General features: G+C 54.2%; 2 protein-coding genes across 13 annotated transcripts in view; one reads left to right on the forward strand and one right to left on the reverse strand.

Moving 5' to 3' along the window:
• Positions 1-14,141, forward strand: part of Dgkd (diacylglycerol kinase delta) — a 101,658-nt gene extending 87,517 nt beyond the window's left edge. For 5 of the 6 annotated variants that reach the window (XM_004637328.2, XM_023722175.1, XM_023722176.1 and 2 more), the window contains 12 exons: positions 1,506-1,616; positions 2,694-2,790; positions 2,906-3,013; positions 3,712-3,825; positions 4,512-4,646; positions 4,953-5,104; positions 6,024-6,135; positions 6,215-6,307; positions 6,997-7,116; positions 9,326-9,443; positions 10,437-10,567; positions 11,240-14,140. In XM_004637328.2, the coding sequence (XP_004637385.2) occupies positions 1,506-1,616; positions 2,694-2,790; positions 2,906-3,013; positions 3,712-3,825; positions 4,512-4,646; positions 4,953-5,104; positions 6,024-6,135; positions 6,215-6,307; positions 6,997-7,116; positions 9,326-9,443; positions 10,437-10,567; positions 11,240-11,329 (1,381 nt within the window). In that variant the 3' untranslated portion in view covers positions 11,330-14,140. Of the gene's footprint in view, positions 1-1,505; positions 1,617-2,693; positions 2,791-2,905; positions 3,014-3,711; positions 3,826-4,511; positions 4,647-4,952; positions 5,105-6,023; positions 6,136-6,214; positions 6,308-6,996; positions 7,117-9,325; positions 9,444-10,436; positions 10,568-11,239 lie in introns of all 6 variants that reach the window. The other variant, XM_023722172.1, reaches the window with a different exon arrangement.
• A 398-nt stretch (positions 14,142-14,539) lies between these two features.
• Positions 14,540-20,945, reverse strand: part of Usp40 (ubiquitin specific peptidase 40) — a 100,126-nt gene continuing 93,720 nt past the window's right edge. For 6 of the 7 annotated variants that reach the window (XM_023722181.1, XM_023722179.1, XM_023722178.1 and 3 more), the window contains 4 exons: positions 20,323-20,533; positions 20,091-20,186; positions 17,889-17,983; positions 14,540-15,174 (listed from right to left, as the gene is read on the reverse strand). In XM_023722181.1, coding sequence (XP_023577949.1) covers positions 15,063-15,174; positions 17,889-17,983; positions 20,091-20,186; positions 20,323-20,533 — 514 coding nt within the window. In that variant the 3' untranslated portion in view covers positions 14,540-15,062. The other variant, XM_023722182.1, reaches the window with a different exon arrangement.

Genomic DNA, 20,945 nt, shown 5'->3' on the forward strand with positions numbered 1-20,945 from the left:
TGGCAGCTGCTGACCTCCCAGGCCCTGTGCCCTGTCTCGCCCCTGCTCCAGCCCCATGGCCTTTTTTTTTTTTTTTTTTCTTCTCAGCTTTCCCCTCTTTTTCCCAGGACCTAAAAGATGCTGTGAGTCACATGGGCTGCAGCTTAGCAGACAGTGCTGTTCCCAAACTTTGCTTGTAGCCAGCTATTTTTTTTTTTTTTTTTCCTGATACCAGGGATTGAACTCAGGACCTTGCACTTGCCAGGCAGGCACTTGTGTCACTGAGCTATCTCCTGTCCCCCACGTAGCCAGCTGTTGAATGAGGTCTTTCTTCAGAGCACTTTGGTGTGGTATTGGATTCTCAGGTGGCCTGTAAACTCCTGCAGCAGTGGAGCCCAGTTCTGCCCAAAGCCTTTCCCAAGCTCCCCTCCACTTTGGGTTTCTATGGGAACATCAAGGATATCTCTGCTTGCTGCTCCTTCCTCACCTGTCCTAGAGGGGACCCCAGGGGCCAAGGGGCACAGGAGTGGGCGGAGGCCATAGGGGAGAGTGCCTCCAGCACTGTTCCTGCAAAGAGCAGCTTGTAGGCAGGCCAGGACGCTGTTTGCAAGCTGCTCTCCTTTTAATTTGGGGATGGCTCTGTAAGGCCAGGGGCCTGGGGGAGGTGCTTTGAACTCTAGGCTTGAGACGAGGAGCTTATGTGCCGTAAGATCTGTGCTGACACTGGGGTGCAGCTGTGATAGACAGCCTAGCAGCTCTAGAACAGGGAACAAGGTGTGTGGAACCAACAGTTGTGCCTGTCGCTCCAGTGGGAGAGCCATGAGCCTCTGTCTACAATGACAGCCAGCCAGACCAGCTGAACTTTTTTGGTTTTTTTTTTGTATTTTAGTATGGGTCTACAGGGTCTCACTACATAGATCAGACTCATAGTGCTTCTCCTGTTCTGCCTCCCAAGTGTTGGGATTAGAGGCAAGCTCCACCATGCCCAGTCTCAATCGCCCTCTCACTCTGCCCCAGGGGCGGGGCCAGCACAGGTGATCAATTTTTAACAGTGTGATATTTTCATACCATGGAACAATGTTTGGATAGATGGCTGCAGAGTAAATGAGCTTTGAAAATGTAAGGGAAAGGAGCCAGTTGCCTTGTGTTGTCTCATCTCGTCTTGTCTGTCTGTCTGTGTCTCCCTCCCTTCCTTCCTTTCTTTCTTGTATGTGTGTGTGTGGTACCAGGGATTTAACTCAGGACTTTGTGCTTGCCAGGCAGGCACTTATTCTACTGAGCTATCTCCCTGGCACCCTTGGAGCCAGTTATAAAAGGCCACATATTATATCTCAGTAAAGTTGTTATCAAAACTACAGTAGCAAAATGTGGTCCTGGGCCCTGGTTTACAAGGTCTGCACTGCAGAAAACAAAAACAGGCCCTAAAAACAGTATTTTGGTTCTGCTGCTTGGGAGAAATGATAGGAATCTGTGAAACACACTTGCCATAGGGGCTCTGGTAATCAGTTTAATATTCCCCTTCCTAGAGAGTACTACACAGAGAAGTGTGTCATGAACAACTACTTTGGCATTGGCCTGGATGCGAAGATATCGCTGGACTTTAACAACAAGCGGGACGAGCACCCAGAGAAGTGCAGGTGGGTGTGGCCTGCCTCCCGAGCTTGTGTGTCTGTTCTCCAGGCTTCTCCCATCTCCGGGTGGTTTCCTGGTTGGTGGGTAGAGGACGAGCAGGATATGAGGGCAGAAGGCAGGGATGGGACCTGGTGCCTAACTATGGGAGCAGAGGTGTGGGTAGAAGGGGAGCCACTTTGATGGTGGCTCCCTGGGGGTTGGCAAAGTCATACAGATCGGCCATTAGGAGACCAGTCACCATGGTCCCCAGGAGTGGGCTCTGCAGGTGATAAAAAGTGCAGATAGCTGGGCAAGGTGGCACAGGTCTGTGATCTCAGCACCGGGTTGTGGGGAGAGCTGAGGCAGGAGGATCACTGAGTTTGAGGGCTACATAGCAAGATGCTGTCAAAAAACAAAAGAGCGCAGAGGTGTGCTAAGAAGTTACCATGGTGGCAGCACCATGGCGCATATGCCCAGCTGCCTGCTGCTGCTGCCTGTTGCCAGTACCTGCAGCAGGCAGGCACACAGGCCCTGGGGCTTGTGTTCTTCTACATTTTCCGTATTTTCTATGGAGGTATCATTTTGTAGCGGCAAGAGGCTCATGAGGTGTCCTTCTTCCAGGTTTACTTATTTGCCTTTAGAGCATGAGGATGTTCTTTTTTTATTTTTTTAATTACTTATTATTTTTATGTATTTAGTACAGGGTCTGTAGGGTCTCACTACACAAATCTGACTCATAGTGATCCTCCTGTTTTCAGCCTCCCAAGAGCTGGGATTACAGGTGCATGCCACCACATCCAGTCTCAATCATAGTCTCTGTGCCCTGTGGGTGGGCTGGCATGGCATGGGAACCCCAGTCCCTGTGTCTGCTAAGCAGGTGCTTTAATCTGCTGAGCTATCTGGCTGGCCCATGAGGATGTTCTTGACAAAGTGTTACTTTTTATGGAAGTCTCCATTTAATACCTGGACATCTCTGAGATGAGGGCTCTGGCCTGGCCTGGCCTGGCCTGCTGAGGGTGCCTGGTTAGTAACCAGGGCTGTCACAGGCTTCATAGCTGAGAAGGAAGCCTGTACCTGCCTCAAGCTTGTGTTTCTATTTCTAGGAGCCGGACCAAGAACATGATGTGGTATGGGGTCCTGGGCACCAAAGAGCTGCTGCATAGGACCTACAAGAACCTGGAGCAGAAGGTCCTGCTGGAGGTGAGCGGGGAGAGCTATGTATCCTGTGGGCATGCCTCCCCTCCCCCCGCCTGAGCACAGAGAAGGGGGTGTTCATGCCAGGTCTCTTGTCTTTCCTTGCATTTGTGCTGCTCAGTGTGATGGACGTCCAATCCCCCTTCCTAGTCTTCAGGGAATTGCTGTCCTCAACATTCCCAGCTATGCTGGTGGGACGAACTTCTGGGGGGGCACCAAAGAAGATGATGTACGTACTTGGTGAAGGCAGGGAGGGCTGGGTGCTGTCCTGTGATTTGGTGCATTGAGCACCATCCTGGTGCTGGCTGAGAATGTGGAGGAGGCCAGGCAGATGGCCTGTCACGCATGGGCTCACCATCTAGAGCAGTGGTAGCAAACCTGTGGCACGTGTACTGCAGTGGGCTGTTTGTGTCATTGGAACCTCTGAAAGCCTGGCTGTCAGTGGTCTGGAGGGACCCGAATGGGGAGGGGCAAGGGCTGGGCACGTGGAGCACTTGGGGAGGGTCATGACTGCATCCAGTGGCTTTGCCGAGGAATAGAGGAGGGCTCCAGGGCCTGCACTGCGCAGGCCTGTGGAATCAGGGAAGAGGTCCTGTGCTGAGGGAGCTTTTCACCAGGGTGTGGCTTCTCTCTGCCAGCACTTGTGCCACAAGCCTCTGGCTAGTGTTCAAGCTGTACATGTTAGCACATGCATGCTCCCACCCCCATTGAGGAGAGTGCACACTGCCCCCTCAGATGTTGAGGAAGTAAGGTAGGCAGGGACTGAGTAACGTACTCCAGCCAGGAAGAGGCAGGTGTGGGATTGGGCTCGGGGAGCCGAATCTGGCAGCTGCCCCTCTTCTGTGGTGACTGCCTGGTAGGAGGGCCCTGTGTGGGTCTCCAGTATGCAAGGAGGGCAGAGGTCGGCTCTCACGCCTGTCTTTTCAGACTTTTGCAGCTCCGTCATTTGATGACAAGGTTTTGGAGGTGGTCGCTGTGTTTGGTAGCATGCAGATGGCTATGTCGCGTGTGATTAAGCTGCAGTACCACCGAATTGCCCAGGTATTGACCTTGGTCCCCAAAGTCTGGCTGGGCCCTTTGGATGGCCTGACCTAGGAATGCCCAAATTGCTGGCCACCGAGCATGGCCCCTACTGGGAGGCGGCACCTGTGCTTGGGCTCTGGACAGCTCTCCTTCCTGGCCCAGAGCCCTTTTGTGGCTGTGTGTGACAGTGAACTCACTTCAAACTTGTCCCACTGGATGCTCTGTGCCCTGAGGGTGCTGGGCTTGGCAGCGCGTGGGGCAGAGCTGGCCTCTGGCTGGTGCGTGAGATTCTGTGCGGGGAGGGCAGCACATAGGGCTTGGAGGCCCACCTGCCTGCCTGGGAGGGGTCCTCAGAAGTGAGATGTCCTGGGCAGGGCTGAGCACACCCATGGCCTGCACTCATGCTGGGCCTGGCCAGTGTCTCCCTGTGCTTGCCTGGCTCCACAGTCACGTTTTTTGTTTTGACAATGTTGCAAAGAGAAACAAGAATTGCTCTTGTTGGATTCATTCTGGAGGTGTCAGCATCTGACAGGGTCCTTGGGTGCTAATGCCCCCACATCTGCATGCTGAGGCCTCCTGCCCCACGCAGGACAGAGCAGGCAGCAGCAGGCTCAGGGCTGTGGGCACAGCATCCCTCCAGAGGCAGCAGTGGCTGGTAGCCCTGGTGCTTTGGTGCACAGCTGACGGCTGTGGTGTCTGTGCAGTGTCGCACGGTGAAGATTTCCATCCTGGGCGACGAGGGCGTCCCTGTGCAGGTGGATGGAGAGGCTTGGATCCAGTCACCAGGGTACATTCGGATCGTCCATAAGAACCGGGCACAGATGCTGACCAGAGACAGGGTAAGGATGGCTGCCCTGCCAGGTGTGAGAGTACAAACCTGTCATCCCAGCGCCTGGGTGGCTGAGGCAGGAGGATTGCTGTGAGTGTGAGACCATCCTGAGCTATGCAGTGAGACCCTGTCTCAGAAACTGTACAACAAAGGTCAGCTATGTAGAGGCCGGGCCAGGCTGAGTTGCAGTGCTGGCCTGTGTGCTTTTGCACGAGGAGCCAGAGTGCTTCATGCTTTCCTTTAAAGTGCCAGGGTGCCTTGAAGGCGATGTGTCTGTCCCTGGCTAGGGGGTGTAATCCTGGGCTCTCACACCCAGGCCTTCGAGAACACGCTGAAGTCCTGGGAGGACAAGCAGAAGTGCGAGCTGCCCCGCCCGCCTTCCTTCTCGCTGCACCCCGAGATCCTGTCTGAGGAGGAGGCCATGCAGATGGACCAGTTTGGCCAGGCGGCAGGGGTCCTAATTCACAGGTGGGCCCCACCTCCGTGGCTTCTCTGGGTTTTGTGTGTGGGTCTCTGTGGCCTCCAGTGCTCCGAGGTGGCTGGAGGTCTGCACATAGCTTCATCCTCACTCACAAATCTCAGAGCCCACCTGCTTTCCCGGGACACCCCAACTGCATCTCCATTCTGCTGTCAGTTAAACAGGTGCAGCACAGGCATTTTCTTCTCTGTTCTGCTTTTGAAGAGTGTTTCACAGTGCCCCACCCTGTAGCCCTTCCCGTCCTGCCCTCTCCCTCTAGGCATAGACTTGTTGGCTGCCCCTTACCACATCTCTGGGCTTCTTCCTCTGCGCTGGCTGGGATGCTGGGTCCTCTGGGGCTGGGCCTGGTGCTCTGTTCCCTTCTTTTGCCTGGCTCTGGCAGGCATAGGCAGCCCGACCCAGCTCCTGCCTCCTGGCCCCTGCTGCCTCCCTCTGCAGTGGTGGGCACTGTTGCTGCTGGTGGCTTCCCCCTGTCGGTTACTGGGCAGTGGATGTAAACTCTCCAGCCCTGTCCCTGGTGGGCCTTGGTCTGGAAAGCCCTCATTGCCTGCCCAGCACTCTTCTCCAGTTGGTCTGCCTGTCGCACAAGGGCTGCTCCTTGGCTGTAGCCTCGAACTGTCCCCTCTTAGCACAGGGCCCATGCCATCCAGGAAGGCTGTGTTGGGGCCTGGGGCATCACTGCAGGCCTGCAGTGGGCCTGTCTGCTGGGCTATTCGGCTGCCTGCTCTTGTTCTGTATGTCAGATTGGCTTTTCAAGCCTTGTGCTGTTCGCTGTTGAAGTGATTACAGGGCCATCCTGTCCTAGTAGCTACAGTTGGGGCTCCCCCCCCCACCGGCCTGCTGGCCCAGCCCTGCAGCTCCATGTGTCCCTCAACCTGATGCATGTATGTATTTCTCTCTTCCTGCTAGTATCCGGGAAATAGCCCAGTCTCACCATGACATGGAACAGGAACTTGCCCATGCCGTCAATGCCAGCTCTAAGGCCATGGACCGCGTGTATGGCAAGGCCAGAACTGCGGAGGTACCTGGTCTCTTCCATCTGGCTCCTCTCCTCCTGCAGGCTCAGCCCTCTATATGGTGTTCCTTTTGTTTCTTCGTAGGGGCTGAACTGCAGCTTTGTCCAAGAAATGGTCAACAATGTCAGAGCTCTGCGCAGTGAGACGGAGCTGCTACTGGCCGGGAAGATGGCCTTGGTAAGCTCCTGCGGAGGCTGTGGTGGCTATCACGAGGACACTGGACAGAGTACAGCACCATGTGGTCCAGGGAGCCCAGACCTAAGCAGTGGCCTTGAAGCCCCTGGTCTGCCTGGAGTGCTGGTGGCATGTTCTCTGGTGGCCTGTCCTTGGGTCAACAGAAAGGTACCTCTGCCTCTGCAGTCTGTGCTGTCTGTCACCTGTTCCCACTTGGCCCCGTGGAACAGGGTGGCCAGTTGGTCTGGGGGAGTGGGGGTAGTGCTGAATTTCAGAGGCCGGGATGGGGTGATGGCCTCCCTGTCCTTGGGGGCAAGACATGGCGAGCTCTTGCTAGAGACCTCATCTAGTAGTCACCCTTGCGCATTGCTGCAAAAGTCGTGCTGCCCCCAGATGCCAGAGCTGTCATCTTTGCTATGTCCCAGCACTGCTGCATTTGGTGCAGGCATGCAGCCCAGGCCCCTACATGACCAGGAACCCACAGGGGGAGCAGGAGGCAGGCGCTGCCCTGTGACTTGTGGTTCTGTTGTTTGTCTATACCCACCCAGGCAGGGTCTGCTGGGCTTGGCCCCCCTGCTGTGGCTGTTGGGGAATTTTCCCTGGTCCCCTGAGCAACAGCGCTCCCTGCCTGGCTTTGCTGACCTGAGTCTGACTGTAGTCAAAAGCTGGGTTTGTTTCCCTCTTGGGAGCAGCAGCTGGACCCCCCCCAGAAGGAGCGGCTCGGGGCCGCCCTCACCGAGATGGACCAGCAGCTCGGGAAGCTGGCAGACACACCCTGGCTTTGCCAGCCTGTGGAGCCCGGGGACGAGGAGGTACTTGAGTCTGGGCTTCCTGTGGGTTTGGTGCTTTGGTCTCGAGCCCCCTGTGCCTTCCCCAGGTGTCTGTCACAGCGCGCTTCTGGGCAAGGAGGGAGCAGAAGCAGACACAGGTAGTAGCTGGGTTGGGGCTGAAAGTGACTCCGGCGCCCATGCACATGGAGTGGAGCTGCAGGATGAAGTCCGAGTGTGTATACCTGATGAAAACCGCCTCTGACCAGCCAAAGGACTGAGGCGGGAGAGTTGCAAGTTTGAGCCCATCTGGGCCACCTTAATGACTTAGTGAGACTCTGTCTCAAAAGAAAACAGAAAAATGGACTGGGGCTGTAGTTTAGTACAGAGCCCCTGACTTGAATCCCTAGTACAACCAAAACATGCCAAAATCTCATGACACAGAAAGATTAGCAATAAAACAAATCTGAGAAAACACAATTTTAAAAGATCTAAAATAATGATACACCATGTTCCTTTACTTAATTAACAGTGTGGGATTCCATCCCAGTGAATGCACTGGAGCGTGTAAGTGTGCGTGATGTAGTGAGTCTACCAGCTTGCTTAGCCTGGCCCACCTTCCGGGTGTTGAGAACACAAAAGTTCACCTGTACAACCCGACAGAGTCTGCTGTAGAGTGTGAAACAGCTCAGGAAACCAGTCAAATACTGTACTGAATGTGAAAGATAGAACTGCTGCATGAGTGTGCTGTGGCTGAGGGGAAAAATGTTAAGTCCAGCCATCAGTAAGTTGGGAACACCTGTACATAAAGTCAGACGTGGTGGTGCATACCTGCAATCCTAGCAGTTGGGAGGCTGAGGCAGGAGTATTACTGTGAGTTGAAGCCCAGCCTCAACTACATGAGGAAAAAGAAAATTGCCTAAGACAATAGGAAAAAGGTCATTTTATATTGGAAAAAAAAAAAAAAAACAAACAACTTTGTTATGGAGTTGTAATACTGCCAAATAAGCATCTAAATTTTTTTTAATGAGTTCTTATAAGTTCGTTTTTACTTTTTACAGCATAAAACTTTTTAAATTTTCTTACTACTTTAGTTTGATGTCACTGCACCCTGACATAGCTGTTGAGTGCTCTTCACCTCCTGACATTTATTGGGACCGCTACAGCCCAGAGGCAGGTACTGGCAGCGCGCCTCCTGCGCCTGCTGAGTTTGGCCTGAGGTTCTCCACAGGAGCCTGGAGGTGGGCTCCCCGGCTGAGCCCTCTGCCTTGAGGGAGTGGCCTCCTCAGTGCTTCTGGGCTCACTATACTTGTACTTATGTATCTTTTTTTTATGTATTTAGGATACAGTCTATAGGGTCTACAGGGTCTCACCATGTAGAGCAGACTCGTAGTGATTCTCCTGTGTTTAGCCTCCCAAGCGCTGGGATTCCAGGTGCGCGCCACCACACCCAGTCTCAATTGCAGTTTCAGTGCACCCCGGGGGCGGGGCCGGACTCGCACGGCATGCTGGGGATCGAACCCTGGCCACTGCGCTCTGCCTAAGCAGGCGCTTTAGTCCGCTGAGCTATCTGGTCAGCCTTTCTTCTTTTTTTTAAAAAATGTATTTGGTACAGCACCTCACTATGCAGCTCAGATTCATACTGATCCTCCTGTGTCCGCCTCCCTAGCACTAGGACTACAGGCGTGCGCCACCATGGCTGGTCTTGTGTTTATGTATTTGTGCTCACGCTCACGTTGTCAGGCACATGGAGCCTCTGTCCTCACTCCACGGCCCCTTCCTCAGCCAGTGCTATTTGTATCTGTGTGTCTAATTGCTTGCTCTGTTCTTAATCATTCACTCTTGGGCTGTTTGGGCGTCTGTCGCATAAGGAGTGTAGCGTGCAGTGAGGCTCCAAGCTGGCTGTCATAAGCAAGGCTGGGCCACCCCCTTGTGTGGTGCGCAGCCCTAGAGGGAATGCCAAGTGCAGAGCTGGCAGCAAAGCCTAACAAACAGCAGGACACTGGCTAAGTCACTTTTAGGAGTCGCCATATAATGGCATATATGGATGTTAGAAATACCAGAAAATTTCATCCATGTGAAAAACACCTGTGTCAGAAAGTGAAGTGTGATTAAAAGTAGATACTATAGTCATTTTTCAACATGGGCGAAAGGCAGTGGGTGCATCGAAGAGCGGATCTGGGAGTCAGCCTGACCTCTGAGAGGTGGGACTGTGGCCCTGGCTGAGTGGGTGTCACGGGGTCTCTCTCCGCAGAACGTGATGTTGGAGCTCTCGAAACGCAGCCGCAGTGGCAAGTTCCGCCTGGTGACCAAATTTAAGAAGGAGAAGAACAACAAGAACAGAGAGGCTCATGGCAGCCTTGGAGGCCCGGGTACCCGCTCTCCCCTGCACCTGCCACCCTGGCCCATTCTCCTGGCCCTGCTTTTCTCCCTGGGTCCTTGTGCTGTCACCTCCAGTCACACGCCGTACCCCTCTCTGTACTGCTGAAGCACACCCTTGCTTATGTTCCTTCTGGGTGCTGACCTCGGTCATACCCAGCCCAGTCACACTCTCTGTGGAGACCCGGGTGATGGCCACTGAGCCATCTGCCCACCATGTGTCAGACTTCTAGGTGGAAGGAGGAGAGCAGAGGTGACAAGACAGACTTGGAGACGTGACGCTCTGGACTAGACTGTGCTGCTCCCTCTCACGGGCTGCTCGTGCCTGTTTCCCTGATCGCTGATCAAGGTCCCTAATCCAGGAATCCAGGCCCTGGTGATTGTGGGTGCTGCAATCAGTAGAAAATGGCACGGAAGGGTGCTCTTTCTTGCAGTCCATAAATTGGGGCTTAAGATCGGCCTGAGCTCTGTCTGGCCTTTCTGGTGCCGGGCAGCCCTTGGCCTGGAGTGTGGGGTGGCATCCTCCACCACTCGGGCCAGCCCCCTTTGATTTTTCTTTGTACATTGTCCGGAAATTGGGCTTGTGTTGATGGTGGTTCTGACCCTGAGATTGCCCTGTATGTCTCCACGCTGTAGCCTAGCAGTGAGGGGCCTTGTGCTACAGCAAGAGGAAACACTGGTCTAGCTGCACTCAGATGGCCCTGTGCACAGGGTGGTGTTTGATTCCTCTTGGTGTGGAGGTGTGCAGAAGGCTGGTGGTTCCCCAGCACACACAGATGCCAGCACTGCTGCTACTTGCAACCCTCTCTTGCGCATGGCTGGAGGTGCTGCCTGTGGCTGGGTGGCGGGTGTGGCTGTAGGCCAGGGTGTCACTGCTAAGGTGTTCAAATGCTGCCTGCTGCTGGGTGTCTTCGGCTGCTGGCTGCCACCTGCCTCATGCTGGGCTCTGGGCACTCACTGCACTCGTGCTTTTCCGTCTCTGACAGTTCACCTCTGGGGCACAGAGGAGGTTGCTGCCTGGCTGGAGCACCTCAGCCTCTGTGAGTATAAGGACATCTTCACGCGACACGACATCCGGGGCTCCGAGCTCCTGCACCTGGAGCGCAGGGACCTCAAGGTACTTTGCAGGCGTCTCCCGCCTGTACCGGGCTTCCACATGACTTCCTCCTCCTCCCTTCTTCCCTGCTGTGCCACATCCTGGGCGACAGTCTGCTCACCATCCTTCTCAGGCCTCTGTGCCCCTCGGAGTGACAGGTGGCTAGGGCTCTGGCCTTTGGCACTGGTGGCACCAAGTGGCACAGCCAAGCCAGCCTAGGAGCCAGCCCACCAAACCCAAGGGAAGCCTTGGGTTTCCTAGCCAAGTCAGTAAGTGACTGCTCAACACCAGCCACTGGGCCAGGCTCGCAGCCCTGGGCCCACAGCAGACCCTGTCGGACAGTGACTGGGCGAGTGCAGGCTTGGGTCCCACAGCCCATCATCACACATGGACTTGCCCACTTCCCGCTCCATGCAGCACTGCCGCCTCCGCACGGAACAGGGAGGTCACAGCAGGGCCCTTGAGGCCACCTGCCCCAACCCTCACTCCAGGCCTCTGTTTTAGCTTCTTGTTGGATTGTCTTTGATCATGGTGGTGACTTTGTAGAACCCAAGAACCGTGTGTTGGGTTCCTGTGTGATCTTCATTTGCCATTTCCATCTTGTCTTCTGACATCCTTTTCACTCTCATCTGTGTCCGAAAGCCAACAGGGAAGGGTTGTCGGTGTGTCCACAGTGGCTGTTCTATGTTGCAGGACCTCGGCGTGACCAAGGTGGGCCACATGAAGAGGATCCTGTGTGGGATCAAGGAGCTGAGCCGCAGCACCCCTGCCACCGAGGCCTAGCCTCTGCCTTCTCTGTCTGCATCCCCCACCTCTCTGGTGACTGAGGCCTGGGTGGCCCCGGGCCCTCCCAATGGTGCTACTCCCTTCACGACAGGAAGCCTCTCTGACACCTGTTCCTAACAGCTCTGGTCTTGAACATACCAACAACACAACTACCTTGGAAATGCCACCTCTCCTAGCTCAGAGTCACAGCGCAAATGGCGTTGCCACTCTAGACTTGCACGACCCTGCTGTGGGTGTGGGATCATGTGAGGTCTGACCTCTGGCATACCATGTGCTCGGCAGAAACTGGTTGTCCTGTGGAGCTCCTCCCCACACATCCTTGGTCAGTCACATCAGGTGGCCACCTTCACCCTGCTGTCTCTCAGAAGCATGACTGGGTGTAGTCCATGGAGGCTCACGCCAGAATGTCCTTGGTGCCTGACGGCCACCCCGTGGTTTTCCACGGCAGCCCCGCAAGGCCGCCTACTGCTCTTGCCTTGTTTGTTCCTGGCGTTTTGAACACAGCATGTGCACATTGCTGGGTTGAGACCTGGATGTGCTTTTGGTCATTTTAATATGGAAGAGAAGTGCCCTCCTGCCTGAGAATGTGGGCAGCAGCCCTGCTTCTGGCAGATGCAGCCCCCACCAAGCCCGGGTCAGCCTGTGTCATCCTCCCAAGCTGTAGAAGGGGACAGTGAGTGGGGTGGGGTTGGTGTCTTCCTGTACTTTGGTGGAGGACAAGGAGGTTTCCAGGTTTAGAATCTCTGGGCTCGTGGCGGCCTCCTGTCTCCTGCCTCCAGACCTGGAGTCCCTGCGGTGTCTGTGGGGCTGCACGGCTTGAGGCCCATGCTGTTCCTGCCTGCACCTGTCCAGGTGTGAGCTTATCACCCTGAGCAGCGCTGACCATGCCAATGGTGCCAGTGCCTGGGCTGCTCCTTGAGGAGGCCGCAGCGGGCTCCTCATGCCACTGCCTGCTTCTTCCCTTTCAGGAATGGCTAAACAGTACCAGAAAGGGCTTTGGGACCCTGTCACGTGTGTGCGTGTGTCTGTCAGGCTGTGGCTCCAGAGGCCGGGCACAGGCACTGGCCTGGCCCTTTGTTACCCCATGTGATGTGGTGGGCTGGGTAGGGAATTTGCTAAGGGCTTTGTCCAGAGGTGCTCACAGGGCTCGGTGTAGACCTGGCTGGGCTTGGGGTGTTCTTGTTGGTATCCTTCCAGTCTGGGAACTTGGGGGGGGGGCGTGGGTAGGGGTGCAGATGGCCCATTTCCTGCCCTGCCTGCCCCATGCTTGGTTTCTACTTGTGCAGTCTCCTGTCCTTGCATGTTTATCAGAACCTGGTGCACGTGGGCCAAGCACCTATGGAAGTAGTGTTAGGCAAAGTACTTGCACTGGTCCTGTGTGTGTGGTTCACCCCACCACAGTCTCCCTGGTGGTAGTCCCAGTAGCAGGGGCTGGAAATGGCTCAGGTGGCAGAAGTGTGTCTGGTACCTGCTGGCCCAGTCAGGGCAAGACCTGCAACAGCCTGGAGCTTAGGAGAGAATGTCAGGAGGAAGAGCAGCTGACGGCTGCCCTGCATCTTCCATGTCCTCTTGGAAAGCCCTGGGTTTGGGTCAGGACAGTTACTGAGAGGCAGTTTATGTGAAAAGCACTTGCCTAATTAAGTCAGTAGTGGAAGGCCCAGTGCAAGTGTGCAGGGACCCCTCTGGTGGCAATGGGCCTACGTGGCCCCCATTGCCTGCTGTGCAGTCCCTGGTGGTGGTACAGGCTGGTGACCTGAAGTCGCAGGGTGCTGCAGTCCTGTGTGGAAGGTGGGGAGGGGAGGGCCCCAGGGGTCCTGGAGAAGAGGCTTTGTGCCCCAGGGCGCACCCCCTCATATTTATACTAATTTATACGGTGAGCACCGGACGCAGGTGCCTCGTGTGTGGATATGTACATAGTCCCTTTGGAGAGCTGTACATAAGTTGTGTGTACAAATAAATGAGCCTGGTTTTGTTCTTCTGTGGTCAGAGTTCTTGCCTTACTCTGCTCTGACCCAAAATGATATATTCTTAATTGAATTTAGTAGTTTTTCATCTGTTCCAAAATAGGTCAAATTGGTGGCTGCAAAGCAAAATTGAAAGCCATCATCTTCCTGAGGATATGGGGTCTGGTGCGCGAGGTTAACCTTGAGCTAGGAGTGGGGTGGGGTCACAGTACACACCCAGAAGGAAGAACCATGCCCTGTGGCTTGTTGAACCCGGGGACAGCTGTGCTGTGGCGAGGACTGAGATTGGGAGCAGGAGGAGGTAGCCGGTTTCTGCCTCTCAGGCAGCCAGAGGGGCAAGGGGTGGTGTCCTGGGTCCCTTGTCTGTGCCTATGAAGTCGCTGTTTTGGCCAGCTGGTATCACAGCGTAATAGTCTGCTTCCTGCGCTGTGCCACCACAGCTGGTCCTGGGCCCTAGGAGGAAGGGGAGCAGATGGCAGTGTTCAACACAGCTCTGCTATGAGTCCAGATGGATTTCAGACTGAAGCACATGTCTGCGACTTCCAAAGCAGGACCCATGCAGCGCTCCCAAATACAACCTGTGCCAAGTTCCTCAGTAAAGTGGAAGCAAGCTGCTCCCAGGTGAGAGCCAGAAGCAGTCAGCATGACAGAGAAGGACTAGGTTGTCTTTTAATAAGATCTTAGACCTCTCCATGCTTACCTTATGCCATCCCCCAAGTGAAAAAGGCAGGCCTGAGCAGGCCTCAGGAGGGGCCTGAGGCTGCTGCCTTTGCTATCTGCTGCGAGGCACGAGTGGGTCAGAGCTCCATGAAGCAACTCATGGGTTGTGGCAGGCTGGGAGAGTGCGATGAAAGGCCCATGGGGGACCCCACACCCGCAGTGTGGGAATGGGGCCTGCCAGTGCTTCCCAGATCCCAAGCCAGACCCTGTGGCCTAGCTCCTTAGCTGGGTGCACAGGTGGGACGGAGGTTCCTTTCAGTGATGCTGGGAAGGAGGACAGAGTCAGGGCTGCCTTGAAAGGCCAGTGCTATGTTGCACCAGGCTGTAAGGGCATGACTGGGTGCCAAGCCAGTGCCAGTCTCTTCCATCACCACATTCAGCTGTGTCTCATGGCTGAGACACGTACAACCAGAGGACAAACAAGGCATCTGTCTTAGGGATGATGCTTATGCCACATTCATGTGCCCAGGGTCTGGAAGTCAGCTCAGGAATATCGGTGCTGTGTTATAAACACCAACTGGCAAAACCCCCCAAACGTTAGCCTTTATTTTCTCATCTACTTTAATGAGGCTGCTCAGGAATCCAGCTTAGCCAATCCCTAACACTGGCCGTGGCTGTGACACCTTGTCTGCCTCTTTCCTGACAGAGGCGGTGGCAGTGAGATCACTCTGAGCTCTGATTCAGCCCGCTGTGGCCATCATAGTTCTGGCTCAGCCTGGAGGAAAGTCAGCTGTAAGCGATGGCAGGGACGATGCCGGGAGGCAGATTCTGTTCCTCAGGGCTCTGCACCTGCATCACGCACGCACTCACACTCAACAGTGGCTGCATGAGGGCGTTGCTTTACGCTACTGGTGTCCCACGGGCACCCAGCAATGAGCTTGGCATACGAAGGCCACAGGGCAGGGTGTCGCGGGGCTGGCATCAGTGGCACTGTGCTGAGGGCCACAGAGCCCAGCATGCTGTGTGCTTGCCTGGGTTCAAGCTTATACAGCCACAAAACCACACGGTCACATCATGGAGGCGATGCCATGGAGGTCTGGCCTGTGTTATCTGAAGCTACCCACATGGATGGACAGAGAGGCCTCCGGTCCTCGGGGCTGAGTGGGTGTCCCAGCGCTGGAAAAGATGTCGCTGTTCTGAGCTCCAAGGGCTTTTCGGCTGTGGAGACAGAGGCCGGCACTGACTCACAGATTCTCAGCCAAGGGGCTGAAAAAGGACCCCCCACATCAAAGGAGGCCGCAGAACACACATTCAAACTGGGCAAGGATTTCCAAACCACCTTAGAGGAGCCCATGTGCATCCTGCCCAGGCCATGAGTGAGGACACAAGGCCTATCAGACTCCGGGTCTTTTCTAGTCTGCCTGAGAGGTCATTATTCATGGCAGAGAGCGCTTTCTACCCCTCTGAATTAGACACTCAGGGCATGAACTGGACAGTCACACACATCTATGTGACAGCACAGGCCGCCCCTGTGTCCCTGGCTTCCTACTCTGAGAAGCAACAGGATCCCCTTGCCCTCTGTGACCACACCGACTCCAGGATGTGGGCACTGTGTTGTTGCTGGCTGCCCTTCCTGTCTGCACAGCCCACTTGCAGTGCAGGCCAGTCCTGTCCTCCTGTGGGGCAGTATCCCGCTGTGCCTGTGTCTGGCCTGTGCAGAAGCTACCTGGCTTCCTGTTTGCCTGGGGCCTGTGCCCTGGAAGGTGCCTGTTCTAGGCCATGGCCATCAGCAGGGGACACTGTCCCCAGGATGCTGCACCACTGCTGGGCTGGCCTAGCTGTAGTAATGCTGGTGAGAGGTGTATTTCTCACAGGACCTTGAATCTGCATGTCTTTTCTATGGATGGAATAGGCTGAACTTTCCTTTTTGCACTACTGTGGGTGGAACCCAGGGAGAACTGATCCACTTGAGAAGGTTCTCACTGAGGTGCCCAGGATGGCCTTGAACTCAATCTTCCTACAGCCTCCTGAGGAGTTGGGATTACAGGTGTTGCTACCATGCCTGGCTGGTGGCAGTTTTTGTACTTCTTTTCCTGTGAAGTGTCTGTTCATACTTCCTCCCTCTACCTCTGGCTTGTCTTTTTATTCACAAGTATGTTTTTGAAGCTACCAATGGTTGCATCCTCTGACACAGCCACTCTGCTCCCACAGACATGCCCTGCACATGCGCCCACATCAGTTAGGCCCCGTGGGCCGAGTGGGGGCCCCAGCCCTGGGGCAGCAGGCACGGTATTCCTGGTGCTGCTCTATGTGCTCCCTCTGAAAGGATGCACAGGTGACAGTTCCTGAAGGGCCAGGCTGACAGAGGGGTAAACTTCACAGGAATCTCCTTCATGGCTTTTGAATTTGGAAGCATGTTACCACAACTCTAAAAAACATGGAAATAAAGGGAAGGCAGTACCAGATCAGCTGGTTTATCCTGGGCTCCTGAGGGGCTGCCTGTGCTCACGTGCTGTGCGTGATTTTCAGTGATAGCGCCTGGAAGCTTGGATGGTGCAAAATGAGAGCCCACTCGAGACTCAGGGACCTGACAGGAGCAGGTGAGAGTCCTGAAGGACAGCTCTGTCTCGGTACCTGAGTTTGCACTGTGGGCAGGATTTGACTTGGGAGTCCTGTCACCCAGGCTGCTGCAGGGCACCAGGTCTTGCAAGATGCAGAGCTGGGAATGGAGCAAGGATGCATATCCCCTGGGGAAGGGTTGACCAGGGCAGAGGGTGGGGAGAAGAGGTCCTGAGGTCTGGGGCATGGAGGGCGGGCCCTGTAGGAGCCGGTGCTGAGAGTAGCAGTTGTTTGTGGCTAAGATGGTGGCCTGAGACAGCAGCCCAGATGACTCTGGACCCTTGGGGTCTGCACACACCCTGGGCCAAGGGTGAAGGGCGAGTGCACTCCCAGCATACTGCTCCTTGAGCGGCTGCTCTTGCACCAAGGGGCAGCTGAAAAAGAGGCCAACTCCGTGCTTGGGACACATTTTAGATGTTCTCTCCTACTGCTGCCACCTATCACCCTCGCTTAAGTGTCAGTCTTGCCAGTCCCTGGCTCTACTCTTTTCTCTGAAACTCACACTACCCAGCAGCACAGGTGATCTTTTTCTTTTTTAAAATTTTATGTATTTGGTACAGGTTCTCACTACGCAGCTCAGACTCCTGTTTTCAGCCTCCCTAGCACTGGGATTTAAACCAGGCATCAGGTTATATCTCCCCACTGCCCAAGCCCAAAGGCCTCAGGCCATGCCAGAAGGAGCTGCCTGTGCAGCGGGCCTGCCACCCCCACCCTCTGTGGCTTCCACAGGCACACTGCCCACCACACTGGTACCCAACATATCCAGAGTGGGGGGGGTGGACTAGCAGGTGAGCAAGGCCAGCCAGGTAACAGAACCTCCTACCCACACCCCAGGACTCAGGCTCAGGTCCAGGCTAGGTATCTGCATGGCCATGGGGACAGAAGGGGGCCTGGGTCCTCAGGCAGTCACAGCTCACTGAGCAGAAGTGCGCGAGGGTGTCCTGGCAGTGGGCTGGGAACTGTGTGCTGAGGAGGCAGCACGGAGTGGCCTGGGAGCAGTGGCTCAGGGCCGAGTGTGGACAGGAGTCGAGGCGCTGCTGCAGCCTGCACAACATGGGCTCGGAAGGCCAATTTTTGAACCGAAAGTCTGGACACCGGACAAGATCGCATATGGAGGAGGAGTTGAATGGCAAAGCCCTGAGGAGGCAGCAGAGGTCTGCTGGGAGCTGGTCCAAGGCCGCCTGGCCCAGGAGAGCTCTGCAGGAAGCAGGGACAGGGCAGAGGGGTGTGAGGGGTGTGCAGGGCGCTGTGCTGAAAGCAGCTGATGGGGGGGGGGGTCACAGAGGTCAGGGAGCCCCGGACTGAAGCATTACCTGTGCCTTTTCCCCAGTGCCAGCTGTTTCAATTTTTCTTTTCCGATGTCATCTCTGATTGTACTAAAATCCTCGTCTTCGTCAGCTAGGAGATTCTATGTTACAAAATAAGTAATGAGCAACATTTTCAGACATCTGCTCAGCCTGTACTTACAAGAGATATTTTGAAACCTAAGTTAGGTGCAAATATTCAAATAAACACAAATTAGATTAATAAGTGATAAAACCCATGCTGGTGCTTGATGAAAACACATTTGGGGGTGGGCAGGGACATCTTCCCTGGAGAAATCAATTTCCAGGGGCCCGACCTTTGCCCTCCACTACAAATGCTCTGTCTGGACCAGCCAACCAAAGGTGTTTAGTTTAAAGGAACAGGCAGGGAGGGAAGATAGCTCAGCGGTCTAAGCGCCTGCCTGGCAAGCACAAGGACCCGGGTTTGATTCCTGGTACCACATGCCATGCTGGCCTGGACCACCATGCCAGCCACCAAAACTAGGTGTGGTGGTGCATGCCTGCAATCCCAGCGCTGGGGAGGTTGAGACAGGACGATCATTGCGAGTCCGACCTGAGTAGTGAGACCCTGTACCAAATACACATACAAATAAAGATTTAAAATAATGTTTAAAAAAAAAATAAAAAAATAAAGGAACAGGCAGTGGCCTATCTAGCTGTTGGTTACCTGCGTGTTTCCATAGCTACAGCGTGAATCAGAGGCTGGGCTGGCTGCTCAGTAATGGATGTGATTATTGACCCTAGCAAGGAGGGGGCAGGAAAGGGTCTCCTGAGGGCTCCCAGGCCAGTGGCCACGATCAGAGGTGCAGACTACATGGCTCTAGGGGCTGAGACTCCTGACCCCAGTGATGGCCTTACAGGAGGGTGGCCCCTCCCCTGAGCCCAGGAACTGCAGCCCTTCGGCCTGTGATAAAGTTTCTGTCCCAATCAGCTATGTGTGCTACTCTTGTAAAAGCTGTAAGAAACTGCAAGTAAGGGCCGGGGAGATGGCTTAGTGGAATAAGCGCTTCCCTGGCAAGTGCAAGGGCCTGAGTTCAATTTCCGGTTCCGCAAAAAAAAAAAAAAAAAGAAACTGCAAGTAAGAGCAGGGGTGAGGGCAGCAGATACCCAGGTGAGAGCACTGTGGCCTCACGTGATACATTTGGATTGTTAACTTTGTATCCCTTACATAAACTTTTCTGTCACATCGAGCATTAAAAATTTTATTTTGAGACAGGCTCTTGCTTATGTACTGCATTTCCCTGAAAATAAGACCTAACTGGAAAATAAGCCCCAGCCTGACTTTTCAGGATGTTTGTTGTAAGTCCTACCCTCAAAATAAGCCCCAGTTAACATTACCAGCCAGATGGACATATTCTAGTACTTCAATGATATGATCGATTATAAGTACTCGCAAATACCCAAGTGGGTGCCTTTGGCTGCGAGGTAAACACCCATGTAAGCGCTGGACAGGGACTTCCCGATGATGCCCCAGGAGTGGGGCAGTGCACAAGGGCCACGCACATGTGGAGATGAGGCAATGGCATCTCAGTGGCTCACAGACGAGAAGCACTCACGCACGGGATGCTCTAGCCTGGGTCTGGGCAGTGGGCCAGTGCTTCTACAGGAACCACAGAAAAATCTGGGCCAGAATTTGGGCTTTGGAGAGTTATAACAAGGTTTATATTTAAGTAAATGTAGACTGTTGGACATAAATAAATATAAATTGTTATACATGAGAAAATAAAGAAATCCACTGAAAATAAGCCCTAATGTATCTTTTGGGGCAAAAAAATAATGTATGAGCTGATCTGACTGTTGGAGAAATCTGGCAGCCCAGACTGGCCTTGAACTATCAGCAAGTCTCCTGTTCAGCCTCTGTGTACTGGAGTGACAGGCAGGTGCCACCATGCCTGGTTCACATAGAAGTGTTTGTGAAAATGTACTTGCAGTTTTGTTTGCTAGTATTTTATTTCGATTTTTACATTTATGGTCATAAACATATCTGGTCTAAATTTTCTTTGGCTGCAGTTTTGATACCAAGCTCCTACCGTCCTTCAGTGCATTCCTGGCATTCTCTCTCACGCACTCTGTGGAGCCATCTGGTTACAGAGGGTCATCTGTATTCTGACGACCTGCTAAAGCATCCCTATTAAATCACACGAGCCCCCTGTCTTGTCTGAGCTGCAAAGTAGCTGCTGAACTACCCACCTTGATACCAATCGTGTCTCCATCTTTCAAGTAATAGGGCGCCCCCTGCAAATTATCTTGCCTTTTCTTCTTTTTCTTCTTGGTAATTTGCTGGTTCTATAGGAAGATCAAACATCTTAAAACTCCTCTTGAAATTCCTCCTAAGTTCTCTACCATTCTCAAACACTGGCCCACTCCAACCCCATCCCCATGCCAGCTGGCCTGTGCCTCCCAGAAGGTCCTGTGACATTACCCAGCTAGAGATTGGAAGCCACTCAAACTTTTCTGGGAAGTACTTGGCAATTTCAATTTTCTCCACAGGAAGAGCATAGGACTCAGCCACTCTTTGCCGCAGGGCGCCAGCAGTGCTGCCTCGGGTGGTGTCCCACACCAAATCCACAGCAGGGCCATAGGCCCTCTGCCCTGGGATGCGCATCTGGGTCCTCAGCAGCACATCCTGTGGGCTGCACCGGAGGACAGAAAGGTAATGAGAGCAGGTGACAGGAAAACTGCTAGGCAATTTGCAGCAGCAGGTGCTGCTCCTAGACTCTGGGCCTCTGGAGGGGTCCCCCTGAATTCTCAATGTTGGTCAGGTGTGGTAGAACAGGTCTGTCATCTCAGCATTGGGAGAGGCAGGAAGATCACTGAAATTGAGGCCAAAAGACATGAAGAGATATTTCATTAAAATAGACTCAGAGGTAAAACAAGAAACTGGAAAAAATGCTCGGCATCACTACCTCTTGGGAAAATGGAGACTAAAGCCACATTAGAACTGCTACCAGGGGCTGGCGAGATGGCTCAGTGGTCTAAAGCACCTACTTGGAACAAGCTTGGCAAAGCACAGGGACCGCGGTTCGATCCCCCAGCACCACAACC

This window comes from Octodon degus, unplaced genomic scaffold (genome assembly GCF_000260255.1).
Source record: "Octodon degus isolate 3935 unplaced genomic scaffold, OctDeg1.0 scaffold00089, whole genome shotgun sequence".
In the NCBI taxonomy this organism is placed as follows: domain Eukaryota; kingdom Metazoa; phylum Chordata; class Mammalia; order Rodentia; family Octodontidae; genus Octodon; species Octodon degus.